Raw genomic sequence first — 24,138 nt, forward strand, 5'->3', positions numbered from 1 at the left:
AATTCTGGCGGTTCTAGAGAATCGATTCCCAGTGCGCATGCGTGCGCAAGTGTGCACCGTGAACGTAACTTCAAACTACTTGTAACTGTAAAAGTTTGCATGTCGAATTTCGCGGATTTAACAAAAACAAAAATTGCATTTGTCTATCTGAATGTATAAATAAATAGAAAACTCAAAGCCACGAAATTTATTTTACGATAGAGTACGGAAATCTTATCCGAAGAAGCGGCAACACTGTCTGTATATAGATCTCCAAGGCTACACAATTTGCGGACACGAATATGAAAGATTGTTACAAAAGTTTCACCTCTGATATAGGATGATTCTACAGGATGTCCCAAAATTGTTGTACTTCCTTGGAAGAGAGGCGATTTCTGCGGTCATTCGAAATTACTTTTTCCTTTAAAAAAATGTTTTCCGCTGCTTTGATAAGGAATTATTAACGGAAAACACGGACCAGTCAGAGCTGGGCTACAGGTGAACGTAGCGTTAGCATTGGCCAAGCCGGCATCCATCCACAGTAGTCGTGCTCTGGTTGGTCCGTGTTTTTCGTTAATAACTCTTCAACAAAGCCGCGGAGAACATTTTCGCAAAGGAAAAACTTATTTCAAATGACCGTAAGACGCACCCCTTTCAAGGAAGTGCAACATTGTTGAGGCACCCCGTATACGCATTTGCTGATTGGTTTACATAAATTTACATTTATTCGTCAACGTCGATCAGTTTCTTATCTGATAGAAAAAGATATTGAGAAGAAACAGTGTGTTGAATGAACACAAGTTGTAGATTGATCGTGATTTTCTTTGTCTGGGAGGTGTGTGCGTTTTGACAATGTTTACAACGTTAATAAAATTGATCTAGAAATTTGAAAACATTGTTCTGACACGGTGACTTCTTTACCGACTACGTCCATGATATTTATAGCTGTTAAATAGTTGAAACTTGATCATGCAACGTTTCTATAATGGTAAGTACGAATAATCAATCCGCTCGCATTATCAATACTTACTCATCAATACACAACTCCATATTGTTTCACTAAATCCTTAATAAACTTATATAAATTGTTCAATAAAATAGATTTTACCAGTCTCTCAAGAATAATGTCAATCACATGATTGATTGCATATACTTTCATGGCACTTCTTATGCCAGATTCAGTCATATTCTGCCGCGTTTTCGGATTACAGTGGTCACGTTAGACAGTACTAGTAATCATTACGTTTGTAAGAGACTGCGAACAATTTAGATCGGCGAGGAACGTGTAATAAATTCGTGAAAGGGGCAAATCGTCGTAACCGATTCGAAATTGTTGCGCGCTCGGAGGTGAGCGGTCCGCAAATCGTCACGGCGAGCCAGACTTCCGGGACCTTAGTGCTCGAATGGCCGACGCCAAGGTTTTCTTTTCTGTCAAACGGCATCGCTTCGATGACGAGTGAAACCATGTAAACACTCGCCAGTGGTTCGATTAGGATCCGTGCGGACGTGGGTAGATCGATGCGAAGATCGTGGTGTCGGGGTGTGTCCGCAGTTTTAATGAACGATTACGCGAGAAGAGGCACCGGTGTCCCCGTAAATTTTCGATCCAGCGAGAGGGTAATCCCTGTTCTTTGCTGTCGGGGTACTAGACACCTAGATCCGTGTAAATAAAGAAACGGATATCACCGGATACGGACGGACGAGGACACGATCCTTATTCCGCGCAAGGATACGCCTCGGATGATTAACCGGAACGTTCAACTGGCGAGTCGACGTTATGTCCTCGAGTTAGTGTGCCTTTCAGTCGACGTACCGTGTCTGAATTTTGACACATGTGAATATCTTCTTTTGCCGCTTGAATGACAGCCAGCGCGTTATCCCTCTCGTTCTCGAATGAGGTCATGTTGATAAGTAGCGAGGTTGACAATCGGCCAGATCGAGGAATTCTCACGAAATTTCTGTCCTTCGTCGTAATTAGTCTCGCTCGGATGATATTGTCAGAGTACGGAAAATTAACGATTCGAATGTATATTGAGGATGCACAAGAAGGATACACAGTCTTCTTTCAAGTCGATGTTGCTCCATAAATAGAACGAAAATATTCTGCACCTTTTATATCTATAGGCAATGTGCAATTTTATTGTATAGCTACATGTGTTGCTGTTTACTTTCCTGATCGTTTTATCTTAGTCTGCCAAATATATTTAAACTTGTATATGTAGATAAATAATTGTAACTGCAGGACTATATTTATATTCCAATATAATGATTTTCTTCATCGCATTGCAGACATAGTTATGGAGGATAGTATGAGTGTTAAATCAATGGAATCTGTGGCTACAAGCGACGAATATGAATTCGTAAATGACAAAGGCAACAGTAAAGAACCGCCGACTCTATTCGAACCGCCAATGTTGAAAATTGCCAACAACGGCAACCTGGAAGATCTTCAAAACAATTTACGCGAGGTTTGTATTGGCACACAGCAAAGATTAAGGTTTATCTTTGATGTGTTGATAAATGTATGATTCATTTGTGGCGACTGCAGGTCTTAACTGAAGACTCGAAAATGAAGAGTAATGATTACAAAATTGTAACCACTGTACAGCAAACCCAATCTAAGCTGAAAAAAGTGGGCAAGAGTAAATTTTATGATGTAAGCTCTTGCATGGTTGCATCGGAAAAACAAGATATTATGAAACCAGAAGACTTTGTCGATGGAGGTACGAGTTGCCGGTGACTATTTAAATTCAGACTGTCGAGTATAGGACGTAAATCGCTATTTATATTGCAGAAGTAAATTCCTTAGCCCCGGGCCAACAGGAGTGCACTATTTTCAACGGTGTAACATACTTGGGATCGACCACGATAAATTCACCGAAAATGGAATGCGAGATACAGCGGAACATGAACGTACTAAACGCAGAACAGACCCTTAATCTAGGAATCAAAGTATCGGTTTCTGTGCCTAGTAGTTCTCAAGGCTCTGTTGTGTATGTATAGCTAAACAGACTTCCATCGAAGTATTATTTGCCGCGTTGCGTTACGCGTCACTGCTTTCTTGCAGTTTGTACGACGCCGCTACACAACAGCCAATTGCGCATTACGAAGTACAACGCATCTTATTTTATGCACGTGGCGAGAGTAGCGGACCGTGTGCAGCGTGTTTCGCTTTCACTTGGTCCCATGGGGATACGCTGGAGTCTGCCATCTATCAGTGTCATGTTTTCCGATGTGATATACCAGAAGCGGTACGTTTATCGCACTTTGTAGTCGAGCGTTTCATTGTCTTAGGAACATCTCCTCTAAGGGTGGTCAAAACCTCGGTGAACCTGTACAACAACTAGTTACCTACCCTCCGACTTCGATGATTTTTAGATAGCGATTACAACGTTTGAATCCGTTCTAGGTGGGGCAAGTTTCCGCTTGCTTCTCGAAAGCATTTCACAGAATACCACGGTCCATGACCAGTTCTCTGACTGGAAGCGATTTCAACGGGTTCAACAATGGAAGCGAGAAGACCAACTCACGAGTATTTATTTTTGAAGTAACCATGGAAATAAAAGAGGATGATGGGAAGGGAAGCTTCAGCACAGTTCCTAAGGACCGAAATTGCTTCAAACTTCGGAGTAACGTCACTAAACAAGTGTGTTTAAATATTCAGCAAGTATCCAGTAAAGAGGGAGGCATTACCCTCGAGGTGGAAAGGTGCTTTGGAGTTCTTGTTAGTCCTGGTCGGAACGTTAAGCACAGCGATATGAGATTACTCGAAATGGTAATTTAATAGCCAGCCTGCAGTTCAACGGCTTATTGTTTTCTGTACGATTAAATCAATTATAATATTGTTATCAGCAAGTGAACAACGGTCCAGTGATACAAGACAAACAGTGTTACAACATATGTGGACACTGGGATCCAGCAGATCCAGCATTGGAAACCCTGAACGTAGAAACTCCTAGGGAAGGAAAGATCTTCATAACAGTTGCTGTTGATTTGGTGATACGCGGCATTCGGGAACCCGTTCGGTTTATAATAGAGACGTTGGTCAAAGTGTATCCACAGAACGAAAGGTTCTGGTACTTTAACAAACGGAACCTTGTACAACAATTCTACCTGAGCTCGAAAGAGGTAAGATGTTACTTATCATAGAAGTTTTTCGCCGCCGTAAATGGTAACCAGCTCTACAAGTATTAATGAGTACCTTACAGATAATATCCGGGGATGGAACGGAAGTTCATTACGAAGTACAAAGTATAGAGACCTCGGGAGAATTAGACAGAAACAGATTGAATCTTGCCCTCAACTTAGCGTCGCTGATACGTTCACCCTCTTTGACTAGCATCGACACACTCACGCCCAAGGAAGAAATAGATTCAGGTAAATGATTTTTAATTACCACACATTGAAGTGTTTCTTGAGATATTTTTGTTTCCACATTGTAGATGGCGACGAACCGATGCTGAGCGGTACAGGCGAGGTGTCCAAGGACTGCTCCGCAGACGAGTTAGCAAGTTGGGCAGAGGTTCTGGATGGTTGGCAAGTCAACGAACAACGGCCGAAGCTTCTGATAAAGCTCACGAGGCAAGGTATCCCCGAAGCTCTGCGCGGAGAAGTATGGCAACGTCTTAGCAACTGCGATAACTCGCAGGAGATGATGGATAAATACAGGACCTTGATCACCAAGGTAAATTCACTGTTCAAAAGGTAATAGATTCTCGAGAATAACATTTTACGGCTCGTCTGCAGGAGAGCAGTTGCGAGAGCGTCATTTTGAGAGACATCAATAGAACATTCCCCGCCCACGACTTTTTCAAAGAAACCGGAGGCCTGGGACAGGACTCTTTGTACAGAATAAGTAAAGCGTACGCGGTGTACGACGAGGAAGTTGGTTACTGTCAGGGACTCAGTTTTCTTGTTGCCAGTTTGCTGCTCCATGTAAGTGGTCCTGGTGAGATCGTTAACGCTTTAACTGCCGGTGAACAAAATTCATTAACCCCTCAGGGACCACGATCGATTGTATGGTCGACACTACATGATGTCACAGATGCTACAATAATGCATGAAAACATATCGCATCTAATAATTTAAACTTGCGTAACCAAATTTGAAATATTCCTCAGAGCCAGTACGGCGTATTGATGTCGGGTTCGAGGGGTTCGTGACTAGACAGCGGATTTTATGTATTATGACAAAAATGAGTAGGTGAAACTTAAAACTACTGTTTTAAAATGTGAAAACTTATTTTCGAACATTTGAAATTATTTACATAAGAAATAAATTTCTATTTAGCTCAGTTTCCTTACAAACGATGTATACACACTTTATTTTGCATAGATATCCGCTTTCTATTAATGACCATCTGGTAGATAAGGTTTGAGAAATTCTTTAAGGAGTTTAAGGATGAGAAAGAAACATTAGGTATTTCTTATAGATGCCCGAGGAACAGGCGTTTTGTGTTCTAGTTAAATTAATGTACGATTACGGTCTAAGGGATTTGTACAAGGACAGATTCGACAATCTTCACATGAGATTCTATCAGCTTAATAGATTGATAGAGGTAGGTCGCGCGATCATCCGTTTCGAGTGCAATTGAAAAATCGGATTCGCTAATTCGATGTGGTTTTTCCAGGATCAATTGCCAGAACTTTATAAACACTTTTGCGACCGTGGCGTGGAGACTCACATGTTTGCCGCACAATGGTTTTTAACCCTCTTCACAGCCAGGTTTCCACTTTATCTTGTTTTCCATATCCTGGACGTATTTCTCCTCCAAGGGCTCGACACGCTGTTTCAGGTCGCTCTCGCGTTGTTAATGGTAAGACGTTCGAACATACCATTTTCGACACTAAGTTTACGGAGCACTAAAAGTGACTATTTTAGATTACTTTATAGAAATAACGAGAATGTGTCTGTCCCAATTTTTAGCCATTTTTAAAAATAATATACATATACCCAAAGAAATAAATTTGTTGTACTCGTGGATGGTTATTAGAACATTAAAAATATTAGGACGCGTCCCGTAAACCTAGTGTTAAAACGCGTTATCATGGTGCACGTTATAAGACAATAGACCGTTCTGTTTCTGTAGCTATGCAAAAAGGAACTGCTTCAGTTGGACTTCGAGAGTATATTGAAATACTTTCGAGTGCATTTGCCGAAACGTTGTCGAAACGAAGAAGTCTCGCGCTACGTAATGAAGTTAGCCTGCTCGGTCACGTTAAAGAAACTGAAGAAGTACGAGGCCGAGTTTATGACGCTGAAAGGTAACTTCATATTTTATGTTTGAACCACACAAGACCCACACTTACTGCCACTGGTACACCAGACCGAAAAAGATTCTTTGACACCACAGAGAAACGGCATTGTCCCACGTGCATGTGTAATAAGAACCAAAGAACAAAGTAGTTGTAAATTTGTCTCGATTACACTGTAGCTTTACAGTCCCCGGGCCAACTTCTTTTGCTGCGAATTTCGTAGTTGCCCGAGTAAGTGTATTATTAATTCAGACCTTCCGCTGAGAGTAGAATAATAATTATCCAAACAACGTACTCCCCCAGCTAGTCTCGACGATTTCTTTCTCTAAGAAGAAGCCAACCGTTCGTCAACTATCGAACAGGTTTGAGAAACGAGGTGCATCACATTGATGCGCACGACAACTATGCTCGTATAGCGATGCATAGAAACGCGTTCTTCTAGTCTGACGAACAATTACAGAATGCAATTCGCTCTCTGTCGTAGAGTACAGGTGGTGGTTGACTTGCCGGAGAATCTTCAACGACCCGACGTGAACGATTCTCTGGCGAAACGCAATTTCGATTTAAAATGGATAAACAGCGAGTATCTTTATTATTGATAAGATAACAAAAACAGAAAGGCTAGGTGATTAATGGCAATATCGTTGAGTGGCATCTCGTAAATGTTTGCTGCGCTGCCGAGTGAATTTTGATTTTGCTTCGTAGAATTTTCCCAGAGTCTCGATATGCAGGTGTGGCCCCAGCAGTAGACAATGGCGCAAACTTGTGCGAATGCTCTGATAAAAGAGGCGTCGCACAGTGGGGAAAGAGACCTGTTTCAATGGCCTATCTATGTGTAACTTTTGAACGTGTAAAGTAATCATTCTTTTATCTCTAATAATGTCGAAGTGTTCTTCATTATTTAAATAACACAAAGCAAAGGGGTTAATTCGAATACAGCATCAGTTCCGGGTATTTTTCGTTATGCAAATTAAATTCTTTGTATTAGTATCTAGTTTCTTTTGTATTAGTTAGCGGAAGACATTTATCTTCCAGTTAGGCAAATCATTTTTTCTTTTTTTTTTTTTGGAAACTCCGAAAAATTTACTTTTGGCCACTGCATCGGACTTTGTTCCTCACTGTGCATCGGTTCAATGATAATGACGCGCACGAGTGTGAGAGTTCAACTAGTCGACGCGTCATCGCACGGGTGTCTTTGTTATTGGACACGATCGAAGCAGAACCGGCCGAGATCTCATAGTTGCTCTGCAATGTTTCGCATACTCACCGTGTGCAGGCCCGTTGATTTTCGGGTGTATACGCTTTACATGTGCGTCCATTGTTTTACGCAGACGCCGGACGTGAGCATTCGGGTCGTCGGCGACGCTATCTTTTTCTTTCTTTATTTTTTGATTATTATTATTAGACAAAGCACCGCTCGTTGTATCTAGGGTTCAAATCTGTTCATAGAGCAGATCTGCCGAGATATGTATTTATTTTTGTACGATTATTTGTAACGGGACTCGCGCGACCAAAAAATTCTCGCGCGCTGATTCGGCAGTGTTGCGCTGCTTTTGGACACTGTTTTGTAACAACTTTCGACCTCTTTTTTTTATATGTACTCGAATCGTGCATACACAGACAAAATATTTATTATTTCTTTTGTTGGAAATAAATCGTCCGTTTAGAATATCGTCTATTACTTTTTTGTCAATGTTCCTGTGTTCAACCCCTCTCCCGACACTCTTCGACCCTCATGATTACTTTCCCGCTTTGGTCGCCGGACGCATGCATAGTTGTATGGAGTCGTACAAAACGCTTCTGGCTTTCTTATCACGCTAACAAACCGACTAACACGTAAGAGCCGCCGTATAGTGTGTTGTCATTGTTTTCTCTCTGCGATGTAGCATTCGTCTCGATTACTCAGGCGTATTGAACGCATTGTTCTCTCATTAGGAGGCGATAATGAGCTGGTATGGTACGCGTTCAAAGCTTCGGTCGCTTAGAGGACGCAACAACAGCGTCCCGTTTACGGCTTGGCACAACGCCTACGTTTTTTCGTTTATCAGGGGCCATTATCTGCACATTTATTAACTGTAGCAGGTAGCAGTGGTATCTATTTAACAGCTGTGCCAGCGGTTTAAAAGTGGGTGTGGTATGTGTTCCGCAAAGGAACACGTGGAGGAAGGAATGCGTGGTGGGACATCGGTATCTGCTTCAGCAAGAGCTCGCGCGTCCGCCAGTTGCGTCGAGATCATACACGTTTTTAGTAATCGGTGGGACGATGAGCCACGCTAGAAAGACACTGATGATCAGTAAGAATGTCCTAACGATGCTCCTAACAGGATGACACGAATACGAATAAGAATATTTTATTTCTTTTTCCACTGCGCCGCGTTGTCGGAACTATTGATGCAGTCGTGAATCTAACGCACAATGTCTTGTGATGCACAGAGGCTCAAGAGAATGCCGACGAGTACAGCAACGAGGTGGAGCAGCTGCGAGGAACCGTGGCGAGGAATGAAGAGGAGAAACAGCGATTGGAAGCGGAGCTCGGTCAAGTGAAGGAGATGCTGCAACGGGAAGTGGCGAGGGCGGACGCGGAGAACAGGAGGAGCAACGTCATCATCGCCGAGTACAAACAGGTAGATGAGACTAATTGAACGACAATAGGCAGCTGTTTGACCCCTGGTGATTCTTTCAGATCTGCCAACGACTCGAAGACAACTACAACGCCGCCAAGTCGACCCTCAGCGTGCTTCGGGTAAGAGACAGAAGACACGTTCAAATACTCGCTAGAAGCATTTCTCAGCGAAAATGAAATTTGCCTTATAGTTTATAGAGAAAGGTCTCTGTTGCCTGGTGTAGTTGATTTTTAAAATATGTTGAAGAACTTCAAAGAATGTTTATAATGTTGTAAGAATATATATTCTTGTATTAGGAACAGTCGAACGATAGGTAATCTATCAGTTGCAAAAAGATGTTCATCGTCAACCTGATCAATGCGGATTTTATGCATTTCTACCAAAAATGAATTGATCAAATGGAAAACAGTAAAATTATTTAAACAAATTTAAATATACTATTGCATTATTTCCAGCTTTTTGCTATTGTTGAGAAAAGTGATAAATGTCTATGTAGCTTCTGAAGCTTGGAAGTAATGCAGAGAATTTTTGCTTTGCATAAAAATCCGCAGTATACTGATCAATATTAACCGAGTCTCCCGTTTTACAGTCGACGGTGTCGAAATGCGAGAATTGCAGAAGTTGCATCGTGGAGTCATCGAACGTGCTAGCGGACATCTCGCACCCATTGGAGAACAGGATAGACCCTACGCTGCACCGAGTGCAGGAGAGGGTGAGGGAGCTGGAATTGGAGCTGGCTCAGACTAAGTTGGCTCATGTTGAAGCCGAGTGCAGGAATCAGGTAGATAACAGAACCGACAAACAGCTAGTTAACCGCACAACGGTGAATCTAATCACTAGACTGCGGTTTTTATGCATGTACGACGAAAATAAATACGTCAAATACAAAATTGAAAAGTCGTTAGAAATTTTTAAAGTTTATCAACAGTAAACCTACCACGGACAAATGATCGGTTTTCTCATAGACTTGGACAATTTGTATTTTGCATAAATATCCGCGGTTTACTAATCACTCTAATCATCGCAGGACCTGACACACCAGTTGCACGCGACCGCATCCGAGCTGCAAGCGGCTAGGAACAGCTGGCCGTGGCTAAGCAAGACTCTGTCGAGTATAAAAGAGGCGGCGAACAAAAGGGAGGTGATGCCACCATCCCTGATGAAGGACCTGAGACGTGAGAGCGCACCAGGAGGCGAAGTTTATCACCTGATTCGGTCGCGTTACCGCGACGCTCGCGACAAGGAGGTCGTGTGATCCGAGGACCCTGAAGAGACGCGCGCGTTGCCTCGGAACAACGAGACAGTCGTGGATGAAACGAAGTAACGCGTTGTTCTTGAGCAGGCAACGCGAGCGGATGGTACTCAACGGGAGGAGAGCTGTTTTTCAGACGCAAATGTACGTCCAAGATTCGCACGTAGATTCCGCTTGGTCCGTTACGCGGGACACGTTATACTTTTTCGTCTCTTCGGGTTCCTTACACGTGCTTCTAGCGAGGGGGCAGCTTTTATCATCCCGGTAACGCTGACACATTCGATATTTCTTGTTCAAGTTTGTTGATCGTATTTTTTCCTCGAGTATACTCATTTTTACGCGGATCTTTTTTACGCCGGCTGGTTATCGTTTGTAATCCGTCTCCCCGCTTTAGCGAGACGTTCCACGAATAATTTAGGGTGTAGCTGTTATGCGAGAGGGGGAGAGAGCGAGAGAGAGAGTGAGTGAGTGAGAGAGAAAGCGATCGATGGGAGAATGTAGGGCGCGAGGTCACGGGCGAAACGATGGAAGTTACACGATAGATGTTAGTGATAAGTACACACCGCGTTTTGTATGAAACTAGTCTAAGGCGAGAACTATAGAGGCGCTATAGGATTCTACACTGTACATACACACGGTACAATTCGGCCGATTAACGGGCCGCAGAGACGTCCGCGTACCTCGCGGCTTGTGGTTTTTCTCTGTATCGGTCCATGACACGACGACATTCCAAAGTACAACGCTACTAGGTTCTTCTTCTTCTGCGTTTTTAATTTAACTCGAACCGGTATCCAATTTCGCGGCTAACTTTGAATTGTCGTGAATACCGTTAAGCTACCGAATTACGGTACAATTTCGTGTTATTACATTTCTTTTTATACGGATGTTAACGCGTTATCTACTGGAGGCTGTTCGAGCGCGAGAAATCGGGGTGTTGATGATATTATGAAACTTCGTACACGTCCCTTAGACATAGTCGCATAAAGGACCCTAGAGTAATACTTCACTGGTTCCTATCTTACTCTTGAAAACAATAAATTATGTTTCATTTGTAATGCCACGTTCTAACACTAGGTTTACGGAGCACTGAAAGTTGCTATTTTACATTACTTTATAAAAATAACGAGAATTTAGTCTATCCAAATTTTGAGCTATTTTTTAATAATATATAACCAAAGAAATAAATTTTTTGTTCTCATGGATGGATCTGTACGATCTCAATAATCGCGAATTAAAAATATCAGAACGCGTTCCGTAAACTTAGTGTCAGAAAATGTCATCCTCGTTAACAATTTGTTTTGGGCCGTTGTTCAAGAATTGCCACTAGTAGCCATTAAGGATTGTATTGTCAGACTTCCGGTAGGTAGAGCGTTATCAACAAGGCGATATAACGTAATCTAACGTAATGTAACCTGAAAAACGTATCCAGCGTTATTCTTTCCGATAAATACTCGATAGGAGCGCGTGTATTTTTTTTTACATTCGAGGCGCTCCGTTTCCGTTAGACTCCGCGAAGGCAATACGCAAGGCCATAAATTGTACGTTAAGGCACTAATTCGAATCGGGATTCGATCGGACACGCTTCCACGACACGAAGAGCGAAACCGGCGGGACGCTCGAGAGCACATTGTTAGGCCGTCGATTAGCGATTAGTGCCATTTTGTTCGGTGGAACATCAATTCGTTTTCGGGTCGCCCTCATCGAGCACCATACACCAGATGTTCGACGTATCGTGCCATGATCGTGGCGACGACGACAAACCTTGTATCTCGTTTCTATTCACCGAATTCTCGTTTGGAAGACAAGCATACAAATACTTATCGGTTTCGGCTCCATAGGAGGATCCGAGAACAAACGTTTTATGGTCACTGTAGCGACTCATACAGTAGCTGAACAATAGTCCTGCATCTTATATAAAAACAGAGGATTATACTGTAAATACTAAAAATCAGAAAAAAACAAACAATATCTATATGGTTAAGCTACTAACAGGTCATGTAAATGATTTAGGATTACTACCTATGTATCTCTGTACACCTTGTAATGTCATTCCACTATTATTGAAATAAAGAAACAAACCATATCTGTCTACCTCGACGTTTGGCTCGACCCGCGAGGCACAGTGTGATATTCTGAAATGTGTCTACTAAAAATTCAAGATCTGCAACTTGAACTTTCCCTTGTTGGATGGAAAGGTGTTGTTCAGTTTGTTGTAACGAAAGGTGCGAATACACTAGCAAGTGTAACTTGTGACATTTTTTGCGAGAACGGCCAGCAAGTTGAACTCGCTTGCGATTGTTCCTCTCGAAGAGCGAAACTATATATGTATAATATTTGCAAACAAGTGTACACTAGTTAGTGTGTTCGCACCTGAGCTAAATGATTTTTCAGAGTAGACGATTCGTTTAGAAGATACGTTTATTGTTCTTTGTTTTTTCATCGTTTATTTGTCCAAAATCTGTGGTATCGTGAAAACGGAACGATATGCAGAGTTTCAGTCTTAGATAGATCTTAACGCACGGTGCGAGCCTTGTCCACAAAAATCATCGTAACGGTTTTATTCAAATAGTCGTTTAATCAGAGGCGAAAGGGGGTGTTTAGAGGATTGGGGGAGGGGGGAGAACGTAACGATGAACTTTCGTAAAACCATACGCAGGTGAAACAACACCCGAGAAATCTTATTAAGTACCTAATTAAACGCCGGGACGAGGAGGTCTTGAAAGATCGTACGAAAATATATGTATATCTCTTTTCCAAGTTCGACACCTTGTAAAATGCTTAACGTGGTAACAAGCAGACCTTACTTAATTAGTATACAACAGCGTACAGATGTTACTAGCACTGAAGCACTGCCTTACGCCCACTAAAGACGCTAACGCATCAACAGATCAGTTGCAAATACAACAACCGCAACGAGAAAGGTACATAGCAAACAAATAACAAAATAAAAAGGAAACAGTTCTTCTCAACAAATACGTTGAATCTTAATCATCGGATACGGTGAGCTTCTAACAAGGGGCGTACCTGTTTTACTTTCATTCCGTTGTCTTGCTGCATTCTCTTTTTCTTTGCATAAATAAATGAGCATTCATGCATGAATTAATTCCTCGCAAAATGTGAGTAAAATTTAGGACTGACCGTGTCGCCTAATTATAAAAAACAATAAATCAATAGAAAATGCAAAATACTTAACATATATCTTTTTAAAGTCGCCATCGATCATATTCAGAAAGTAAAAATACTCCTTACAGTTAGGACTCTGCATATTTTGCAATATCGTGTATAAGACAAATACATTTGTAATCCAGAATTAAAAGGCTTCTTCGCTCTCTAATGTTGAAAGATGGCAGCCTAAAAATTCTGTACGCAGGTTTTGGTAACACCCCTGATTAGAATCATCCTTTAACGTTACCCGAAGATCTTTACGACATCCCCGAAATAAATTATTATAAAAAAAATGAAGACCTCTTGTAATTCGGGTGTGGTAATAAGAATATATAATGGAACGTAATAGATATTGTCCACAAAATAATTACCTTCATACTTCTATCCGCAGACTCGTAGAACGTATCAGTGGCGATATGTGGAAAAACCTAGGTAATAATTATTTCAATAGTATCACGTGCGACCAGCCGGCCATCTATCACTTCCGCTATCACTGTGCGAGGCATTTTCGCTATCCATCGCTACATTCTCGTCACTGTTATCATCCTCGCCCATCTCGTGGTTCTCCAAATCGCTGCCATCCGAAGAACTGCTATCGAAACCTTCGTCGCGTTCCATGTTCATAAACCTGTCGTCACCTCCTGAATCCCAACAGGAAAGATGGTACAGATTAACTCTTTCTTTACATTTGCAATGGGCATTCAAGCAAGTACATAAATGGTATATTACCTGCCCTATCAGGGAATCTGATCTCCCTGCGTTCCCTGATCTGCATCTCAACGTCAATGGGGTTGGCCATGTTCAAGATTCTCAGCAGCCACATCGGGAAATCGTTCTCCAACGCGTAAATATCGTTCTCGTTCTCCAGATCGTTCTCAAGGACATCGATCAAGGGCTGCAGATCCTCCAACTCGTTCAACTGGGCCGCCATCATATTGTTACCCTCCCCGTCCCTATTATTGTTCGCCAGATCGCCATTTTCGACTTCAACGACCTCGACTACCTCAAGAACTTCGGGTCTAGGAGCCTCTGCTATGCTAGGGGGTTCAGAATCGGATATGTGATCCTGTGCTATACTAGATAAGTCGTATTCCGGAGTCATGTCTTGAACGGATGCTGAATTAGGATACCCAGAGTCCATCACCTCCGGGGACCAACTCGTCGGCGGCGTTTCCGGTGAAAATGGCTTCGGCTCCGCGCTTTCGGCAACTTCTACAGCGTTTGTTTTCGTTCTACTCTCCGCTACATTCTCATCCTGTTTCTCGGATTTTAATACTGATGTGGATTGAACGGTCCCAGCAACTTCTTCTGAAGTCGGGGAAACGTGCTTTGAGTTTGTGTCTTTGGCATAATGGCAAGTAGTTTTGGTGCTATTTACATCTCCGCACTCTTGTTTGATTAATTGTAGATCGGCTAACTGGAATTTCTTATCACAAGCCGACTCCTCCATCGTTTGACTATCATTTAGCATGGACGTTGCCGTCGACACGCTGCTATCGGCCTGCGTGGTGTCACTGGAAGTGTCCTTTTTGACGTAATCGGCTGATAAAGTCATCGCAGACGCAACCTCCTCCTCGTCGCTTCGCAGAGGTCTGCTACTACTCTCTAACGAATTATTGCTTTCGAGTCCTATCAACTGAAGTCTTTTTATTGTACTAGGTAAACTGTTCGTCTGATCGCAAAGGTTCAAGGACCTCCTCTTCTTGCCCGTCGCGTTCATCTTTGTCTCCACTTTCGGTGAACTCGTGAACTGCGGCTGACTATCGGCTAACGAGCAACTGGCGAGGGACACACTGCTGTTCGACAATTGATCCTTCGTTGAGGGGTCTCGAACACATGTGCTCGCGTTTCTATTACTATTTACAGCTTCGGGACTAGAGGATTCACATTCTTTGTGCGACGCGTTTAAATGTAAGATACGCAAGTTATCGTAATCAATCGAGTCGTTTTTCGTCAACGGCTCCTGAGTCTCGTCTCTTTGGCCGAGCGAGTTGTTTAGCATCCAGTCACTCATGCTCTCACTGCACAGACTGGCATGCTTGAGATCCTGGTCCATTTTAACAGTTTGCAAGAGATACGGTTCGGGCGAAGTGGATGCGCGCGATATGTTGATGCACACCGGGTAATGCAACATGTGGTTCAGCTGTTGCACGGTGTCCTCTCGCATGGTCGGGGACTGAATGTGCTCGGGAACCGAGTCCTCCTGCATCTCTTCCACTTTCATGCTGAAGGAAGAGTTGGATGGCACTACCGACTCGTTCAAATCCACGGGAACGTTTTGTTCGAACGATTCATTCAGATCGTCCACGCTCATGCGATCCACGTTTCTGAAAAACTGGAGACTCGGCTCTAAATTTTCTCTGATGCTAGTCTCGATAGAAACTGCTGATGCCGCGTGACCTCTCATGTCTAGGCTGCTGTCTAGCGTCACATTGTCTCCATCGAAAAGATACGTATTCTCCTGGACCACAGAATTATTCTGTGGGATAACGATGCTTAGTTCTTCGTCCCAGTTCGGAGTGTTCCAATCCTCTTCCAAGTACATGTTCGAATGCGTAGGTGGACCAGGGTCGTCCTCCCAGTCGTCTTCGTTTGTTGGCGAGTTTACGGACCAACGTTCACCTTCCATCGCGCTGCAGCTTGACCAAGAAGGTGGTGGTATCAATATGGTTGGCCCAGATTCGCGGTCCACGATCGACCAACCGGCCTCTTCCAAAATCGTCCGCAACGTATCCTCCGATACGCTGAACGATCTCAACGTTCCTAAGATCTTTTTCAACGGTACTTCTTCCTCCATGTCGGGGTCTTGGAAGGATATGCGTCGAATATAAAACGTGGCCTCGTCGAGGATCTTCGCCTCGTCCGAACGATTGTCTACATGCCTCGGATATTCGTGTACCGTTATAGTGTTGAACAAACCCTCGACTGCTTGGATGCAATCGTCTCTGTAATCGCTGAGACGGTGGAATATTGCCATCTGAGTGCAAGCACCTAAGTGCTCGGTGCCCTCTGGCCCTTTACAAATGCCGTCGAAAGTTACATCGTACTCTGGATACTTCAAAGTAATGTTTGTCGCCCTGTTCAGAAGAATGAGACATTTATTACTATTACTGATGTCAGGATTCCCGAGAATTTTAGATTCCCTAACCCCAAAAATTTGTTAAAATTCCGATATTCTCACACACATCTAGTGTTGCAGTTATCCATCTAGATTACAATAGTAGTTACCAATCTTGAAACTCTTGTCTGGTCCATTCGAATTTGTGATCAGGATGTCTAAACCCAGAAAAATTTGGGAACAGCACGTTAAAGTCTGCGTTCGGAGTTGTCATCACTGCTACCTTTGGCTTGATAAACCCAAAAATGTTTTGAGGCAGATCGCTCAAGGTGTCTGGATACAAATGCTCGATTCTGAAAGATCGAAATAAATGTTTATACGGACTAAGATGGAACGTGCGTGTCAGAATGAAAGAACAACCCACAATTCTATGCAAATCACAGCATCGGTGTTCTCCAGCTTTTTGTCATTGTGAGTTACACTGCCCTCGCATACTTCGATGACCAACGGTGTTGACCTGGTATGAATGTGTTCTGAAAGTAGAGGGGCAGCCCTTTCCTGATAAGTTTCTAATGTGTGCTTGTCGATATCCACGCACAAAATCTCCTCCACACCGGGTGTGTTCTTTAAATAAACTAAAAAGCCGAATTCCGAGCAGCCGAAATCGACGACCTATAAATATACACAATGAGAATTTTTTACGAGAACATCGGGGACCAGAAGAAAATAATTCTATCGTCGCCATGCTATTAAATCGTCCTGTGCACGATCCTGATGTAACATAATACACGAACGTTTCGAATATCACAGATAAATGAAGATCTAATATACACGACAAATGCGTCGCCGCGAAAGAACAATGGTAAACCAAATACCTTGCGCAACTTTCCACTGTACTTGGAACTACTTAATACGTCACTGACTGCGACGTATCTTTGCACGTACGCTGGCGGAAAAAATCTCAACGGTTTTGCCGTGAAATCCTGAGGCGCTTCGGGGTCTATCATCATGTAATCCGCTCTGGAAAATGTGAATTGTTCCCCCGCGTCCATCTCGGCATCATCTACAGCTTTCCTTCTGTTTAGTTTGTAATTCCGGTATACGTACTTCCCGAAGAGGTAGAGCACGTGGAACAATACAATCATCATGGCAATAGCAAAAATCAATGGCAATTTTTTTGTACCGAATAGGTTTCACGGACGCATCCCGGTCTGCTTGCCGTTGTGCGTAATAGCGGCCATGTTGTTTTGTTTTGACGAGCCGCGATCCACGAGTCGACGCTGATTGGACGGAATCTTTTGAAAACCGACCAATCGGCCGGAACGGCGCTGCAACTGCAGTTGCACCGTGGACTAAGTACAGAGAATAAACGTGCATCCGATGTGTGTATTCTCGTTATGCGATCTTCCCTGTCGACGCATTGTGCAACGAAGGAGCATGTTGAGCAATGGATCATAATTACAACTGAAGATGCTTAAATTTATTACTATATGAAACGTAAGGATGGGCTTAATATATTGTAAATTTTTGTTATTCCAAGTCGGCTGCATTATCGACGTAAAAATTAGAACCACAGACAAGGTATGGAAGCAGACCGATCACCCAATGTATTTTTCTGTCTCACGTTCGGGTGACTCTGGAGCCACCGTATTGGCCGGAACTAATATTGTGGAACTAATATTCTTCAACGGCGCTGTTGCTGATAAAATTTGGAATCACATATCACAATGTTGTGTCCTTTTAATTGTTGCTATGCGCAACTTTCGACGACAATTACTGGACGTTACCATGTGCGATAACACGGTTACCGACACGCAATCTACTTTACATGTAAACATTTATATTGTATTTTAACGATCGTCCGATTTGTCGTTGACTTATACTACTGAATTTCGAAATTTTTTTTAATTTTCGTGCCATCTCTTTTACTATCATATTCTCCTAATAAAAAATTCGATTTTCGAAAACTTTCGGAAAATTTTGACGGTCTGATTTAGCATTGATATACTACTGAATTTCGTGCCATCTCCTTCGATATCATATTCTCCTAATGCAACACTTCATTTTCTCTAATTTCAAAAATTTTGCTGTTCCCGAGATTCTCGAAGACATTAATTTAATTCTAATATCGAATATTCGTGTTCAGGATGGAGAAAGAAAAACACATTAACTGTTGTAACTAATATTCTTTATTTCTCACCGAATAAATTACAATGTTAACGTGTACATATACAAAGTAGAACTAAAATGTCGCATGGTATGGGTATGATCCCATCCCTTCCAGCGTGGCTCTTTCCCGATTTCCCCAGACCCTTTCGATAGTCCTTAGATCGTTCCTCTTATCCACTACATTCTTACGCCTAGGGGAAAGGAAAGGCGGGAGCAATAATCAACGAACGTTAAGGGCATTATAATTTATTTGAGATTTTATAATAATTAAAATAATAATGCGGTAATTATTGATATTGGTAGCAGTCTACTAATTGCCTAAGAAAGCGACGGTGTATACACGTTATTGTTTTACATAAATTAAAATAACGATCGACTTTCTTTTGCGCGCCAGTCCGTGGCGTCGGTGTGTTCACGTGTATACTTTGCAGGCGCGCGAACCGAATATGCGTTAAGCGAAGGAGGAAGACTCGCCCCTCCATTGTTCCGCGACACTTTTCTTTTTACGATTTTGTCGTTCTTCCGTATCTCATAGTAGACTCAAGTACACATTTCTTTTTTTTTTTTTTTTGTTTAATATATATATATATTTGTATATATTTATATATATTTGTTTTTAATATGCATTTTTATTTATACGTATATGCATTTATAAGCGCGCAAATATATTATGCACGAGATCTGTTGGTGGCTGTTATGCAGCCTGCAGGAACATAAAACTCGATTCTCTATCGTTAAAATTTATTATCCCCGGTGAAACAGGCGACCTATCTACAGAATCAATTTCTTTTTCCGTCGGTTTGTCCCACGAGGAGAGCGCTTACATCTTATATTAAAATATTACATATACAGATCCTTTCGATTTATTTACAAAAGAACTTTCGCCGGTTCTGCTTCGCGCCTTCCGTAATGCACGGTATGTATAACGTGTGGTTCACGTTCGCAAACGAATATAAGACAAAGGGGGATTGTCGATAGTTTTCTTGTACAGTTTTCCGTTCGAGGAACGCGCACACGTGTCGCGGGCGATTCGCGCGTCGCGACGCGACGTATCAAGCAACGGAAGACAATCGCATCTCGCGCAGCGAACAGAGAAGAAAGAACGCTCGGTCTCGAACGGAACGCGGAAATCGGAAACGATCTATCGTTAAAATTTTACAATTAAAAACAGGTACCCGCAAAAGTGGGACGAGGAGAGAGAAAGAGAGAGAGCGTGTGATTGTGTGAGAGGCAGAAAAACACTCTCCCGTCCCCCGACGACACGGTAAAATCGTCAGTCGTCGACGCGTGCGATTAATTATGCCTTAGATTCATTTCACTTATCTACTCAAGAGAATTTTCCTGTTCATCAACAGCGTCCGGATACGATGTATAGACAGATCGAAAAATAGTACACGCTACGGAAGTTATCTTCGCTCACTGATTGCACCGGAAGAAGAGACTCTTTTCCCCCACTTACGTGTATATACCGACAAAATAATTCGTGTCGCAGGTCGGCTACGCTACGAGTGCATAGCACGTTGATTATATCTCGAGTGCCTGTGATCCAGCGATCCATCTAGCCGGGACAGACGGCGTAACAGAATATATTCGTCGGATCGAGACGCTCCGATCGACGATCCAAACGAACTTTCGAATTCAGAGCGGCGAAGAGAGCGTTCGAGTCGTGTCTCGATATGGTACAAAGTCTCAGTTGTCCCGGCTAGAGAAATCGACGAACACGGCGTTCCCCCCCGTAAGGTCGCGCTATAATCATCACCCGTCGCATTCCCGCGAGAAGAAGGTCCGTTCAAGCTCGCGAAAAAAGTTCCTTTTCCGTTCCGGCTCGCCTAAAGATCGAGTTGCAGAGCCGCGCGACGTTACGGAGGGGGAGCGCGTCCGATTCTCGTGCCCGCAACGGAATCAGAATAGAAAAGTGACGGCGAGTGGCACATTCTCGATCGACGGGTTACCCGGATCGGTGCTTGATTCGCGTGCGTGTTCGTTGAACCTTCTAAACAGCGAAGAGACGAGATATCTCGCCTCGCGTTTGACGCGTCGGGTTTGAAGAAACGCGACGCTCTTCCGCGCGGAGGAAAAAAGGCGGACGCGAGAGAGCGATTTTACGGCTACGACGGTACGTAATCAGTTCGTGTGTATAGCGTTTACAAAAATTGAGCTGAGGCCTGTTCGATGCGATCACAATGCGCGGGTACGCGCGGCGTATCGTTTCAAAGTTTGACGAAGGTGTGTCGCGCGATTTTTCTCTCGTTTCCCTGCCTGTTCCGGAAACAGAAATAATATACTATATAGACGCGTACGTATAATGTGTGTGTGTGTGTGTGTGTGTGTGTGTGTGTGTGTGTGTGTGTGTGTGTGTGAGAGAGTGTGTACATTTTGTTGGTGCTGTTCGGACATTAAGCGTGTTGCGTCGATCAACCGATTCGAGGGTTAATGGTCGTAATTGACGAAAGGGAACCATCCGAGGGCGAAAAACGGTGCGTGTGACGCGCGCGTGTCGTGTTGTTGCTCGAAAACGGCCTGGCTGAACGCGTGCCACGCCTTCCACGAACAACGAGAGAACGGAGAAAACGAAGAGGACAGAGAGAGAGAGAGAGAGAGAGAGAGAGAGAGAGAGAGAGTTGGAGAAAGAGTTATAGGTACGGTGGAACGAGGAGATTCGCTCGATTTAATACGTCCTCGCCGAGGGAGAGTTCTCGCGCGAAGAACTCGATAGAATCGGAGATTGTACGCGACGCGGTTAGAAGTTACACGACGACGGAACACGGAGACGGAAAATCGCGGGAGGATCTCTTCAGCGACCCTCACGGCCGACCCTAATTTGCACGATGATCCCCTCTCTCCTGGCACCCCCTGACACGCCGCCCACCACCCGCCACCCGGAACCGTCCCACGGTCTCGATCGTCGCGATAATTAGATCCTAAACAACCTGGTCGTGTGTGTTACGATAAAATCATTTATATATATCACAAGTGTTGGAAATTGTCCGCGCGTCGACGTTCTCTAATTTAATTCTCGAGACACTACAGTAAATATCACATGGAGCGATGAGAATTTCAATTAAATACACCACCGCCGGCGATCCGGCCACACCGGGATAACGATTTAATCCCCCCCGTTTAATCGCGCGAGCCCGAAAAGAGAGGAAATTGCCACACGGCCGTCGTCGGCGAGTCGATCGGTACGGGGATTTTCAACCGACCCGTGGGTGAAAAAGTATACTCCTACGTGCGGGGGCTATATGTACGTATACTTTCGTCGAGGTACAGTGTGTTCAGGCGTAAGACTGGTCGAACGATATTGCGATCTTGTTCCCCTTCTCGACCCAGTTCCGCAAACGGCCCCGCAGCTCCTCCAGGCTTTTCGACTTCGCCTTGTTTATCCTCTTGTACTTCACGTCTTTTGGCTTCGTGACTGATCGGTGATTGCTCATTACCCTGTTGTACGTGACCTGCAAACCATCGGGAACGATATTTATGATTGCCTCGTTACCTCTTGGGCTGCTCCCAACCCCGGATCGATACAACCGCGGTCTGGGAATTTTATTTGATAGCGAACCTCGGGCTGCGCGTGTTTGGAGAATAGTCGTGGGACTAGATTAGAAGTTTCCGATTAAGATGGAAAAGAATACGAATTGATCGGCAGAATGGTCGCCGAGATCAAAATTGATGGCGACAGTGTGTTTTCAGGAATGCACGTGGACATTTTAGGGTTTGATAGAGTGTAGCTTGCGTGGTAGTTCGAAATTGGCAAGATGATGACTTAAACTACCCTCAATTCGACGCGTACTACATCATACTTCATCCTCAAGAACATCCTGACATCGGAAACAGTCGATCAAGACCGCAATTCACAGGTAGACCGTGTTCCAAAGAAGACCAGAGAAAATTGCCGATTTTATTATTTGTATTTAACAAACGAGCTCAGAATCAGAAAAATCGTGACTTAAACACCTTTCGATATTACTCGCACTGTATCATACTTCATCCTCAAGAAAATCCTGACATCGGAAACAGTCGATCAAGACCGCAATTCGCAAGTAGACCATGCTCAAAAGAAGACTAACAAAAATTGTCGATTTTAATTATTTGTATTTAACAAACGAGCTCAAAATCATAAAAATCATGACACAAACACCTCCCAAGATGACTCGCACTACATCATATTTTATACCCAAGAAAATCCTGCCTTTGAAAACTGTCTAAATCCTCCAACTTAAGTTAGGGTTAGGGTTAACTTCAAACACAACTTGTACCTTCGAGGTACCTTTGTGTTCCCTCGTAAACTCACTAACTAAATCCTGTCTTTGTCTCCATCAAGACAAAAACTAGCACCTAGAGTCTGTCTCTACAAGAACAAGTGCAGAGCCCGTGTTGTCTCTACTTCGAGAACAAATTCGAAAGTGATGTCTTAAACTATCCTCAAACAGACCCGCAGACCATCCCAGTCAATTTTGAAAGAAAACCCCGGGCAGCAGAGCCGAGGAATTCCCAGGAGACATTCGATCGATCCAGTGGAGCTACCGTTTATTTTTTCCCCGGTTAGAAAACACTCGAAGAAAGAAGAAGAAGAAGAAGAAGAAGAAGAAGATCTCACCTGCGCCTGTTGGCTCTCGTCCCTGGGCCTCTCGCTCGGCGGCGAGTCCGCTTCTTGAGCGAGTCTCTCGAAGCTGCCGTAGAGGTCCTGCAGCCTGCCCTTGCCGTTCCCCAAGTGTTTCGAGCGTCTGTCCTCGCACTCGGAGTTCTCGGTCGACTCGGACGGGTCCTGATTGTTCTCGCTGTCGCCGTCCTCCTCCACGGAGTAGACGGTCTCCAGGATCTCCGGCCGCCTCAGGAACCCGTTGCACCGTCGTATCGACGAGTACTTGCTCGAAGGCTCGACCGCGTCCGACACCGACCGGATCACTGTCACGTCGGTGATGTTCGAGCGGAACCTGCAACCCGACGTCCCGATACATTCAGAATGATTCCGCCGACCCACGGAATCGTTCTATCGGACGCGACGCATTCTTCGGACACTGGGCGTTCCGTGCACGCCCCCGATCTCGAGTTTACGAGGAGAATCCACCCCCGAAGCGACCCGGAACACCCACTCTGCTCTTCGATCCTGCAGCCGAGTTACGAGCTACTTCGAAATTAATCCCCGGCCACGAATTTTTCCGAATAGACTCTGAAGAGTTGGCTCGAGAAGAGCCAGATAAATTACGAAGAGCCGGGCTACCTTCAAAGGCTCGACTCTCGAAACGGTTCTCACCAGTGCCGGGACTTGGTTAATAAAGTAGACTGGTTAATAAAAGTTATGCGTGTGGGTTCATGGATTTGGGAAGATTGAGTTCAGTTACATTTTGTCGAATAGCGAAAACTGGGAATGTTGGGTCTATCGAGCACTAGAAGTCGATTTAAATTATGTAGAACAGTTTTCACTTTTCAGTGGGAACATTGGATCTGTCATGCCCTAGAAGTGACTGGTATGCGTTATTTTGTCAAAGAAAAGATCGGATCGAAATTGCGTAGAATAGCGAGAAGTTACTCTATCGTCTCTCGCGAAACCGTCTCCAGCATTTCCTTGGCGCGATTATGGCATCTTGCGAGTCCTTGGGGGTTTAATTGCCGGGTCGGGCGGAGTACCCGGCCCAC

The 24,138-nt window shown here is 43.8% G+C and overlaps 3 protein-coding genes across 8 annotated transcripts in view; 1 reads left to right on the plus strand and 2 right to left on the minus strand.

Annotated features, from left to right (window-relative positions):
- The first annotated feature begins 1,028 nt into the window (after positions 1-1,028).
- Positions 1,029-11,290, plus strand: Gapcena (GTPase activating protein and centrosome-associated). Of its 2 annotated transcripts, none has more exons than XM_076797911.1 (17): positions 1,029-2,103; positions 2,269-2,447; positions 2,528-2,702; positions 2,774-2,972; positions 3,047-3,230; positions 3,389-3,754; positions 3,832-4,107; positions 4,188-4,356; positions 4,422-4,663; positions 4,726-4,914; positions 5,411-5,536; positions 5,609-5,794; positions 6,068-6,242; positions 8,667-8,857; positions 8,917-8,976; positions 9,447-9,638; positions 9,885-11,290. In XM_076797911.1, exons 2-17 carry the CDS (start codon positions 2,277-2,279, stop codon positions 10,110-10,112), a joined length of 3,129 nt encoding a protein of 1,042 aa, XP_076654026.1. In that variant the 5' UTR covers positions 1,029-2,103; positions 2,269-2,276; the 3' UTR covers positions 10,113-11,290. The 2 variants fall into 2 exon arrangements, with proteins under 2 accessions (XP_076654026.1, XP_076654025.1); XM_076797910.1 differs by having other exon boundaries at positions 1,029-1,813.
- A 1,225-nt stretch (positions 11,291-12,515) lies between these two features.
- On the minus strand, positions 12,516-17,581 carry Hen1 (Hen1 methyltransferase). The gene is made up of 5 exons (XM_076797424.1): positions 17,208-17,581; positions 16,757-17,004; positions 16,503-16,685; positions 14,004-16,351; positions 12,516-13,915 (listed from the first exon to the last, which is right to left on the minus strand). The coding sequence occupies exons 1-5, from the start codon at positions 17,478-17,480 to the stop codon at positions 13,728-13,730; spliced, it is 3,240 nt and encodes a 1,079-aa protein (XP_076653539.1). The 5' UTR covers positions 17,481-17,581; the 3' UTR covers positions 12,516-13,727.
- Positions 17,582-18,505: 924 nt separating this feature from the next.
- The window catches only part of LOC143359663 (uncharacterized), a 148,751-nt gene continuing 143,118 nt past the window's right edge, over positions 18,506-24,138 (minus strand). For all 5 annotated transcript variants that reach the window (XM_076797779.1, XM_076797783.1, XM_076797782.1 and 2 more), the window contains 2 exons: positions 23,099-23,435; positions 18,506-21,953 (listed from right to left, as the gene is read on the minus strand). In XM_076797779.1, coding sequence (XP_076653894.1) covers positions 21,777-21,953; positions 23,099-23,435 — 514 coding nt within the window. In that variant the 3' untranslated portion in view covers positions 18,506-21,776. The remainder of the gene's footprint in view (positions 21,954-23,098; positions 23,436-24,138) is intronic.

This window comes from Halictus rubicundus, chromosome 12 (assembly GCF_050948215.1).
Source record: "Halictus rubicundus isolate RS-2024b chromosome 12, iyHalRubi1_principal, whole genome shotgun sequence".
Classification (NCBI taxonomy): domain Eukaryota; kingdom Metazoa; phylum Arthropoda; class Insecta; order Hymenoptera; family Halictidae; genus Halictus; species Halictus rubicundus.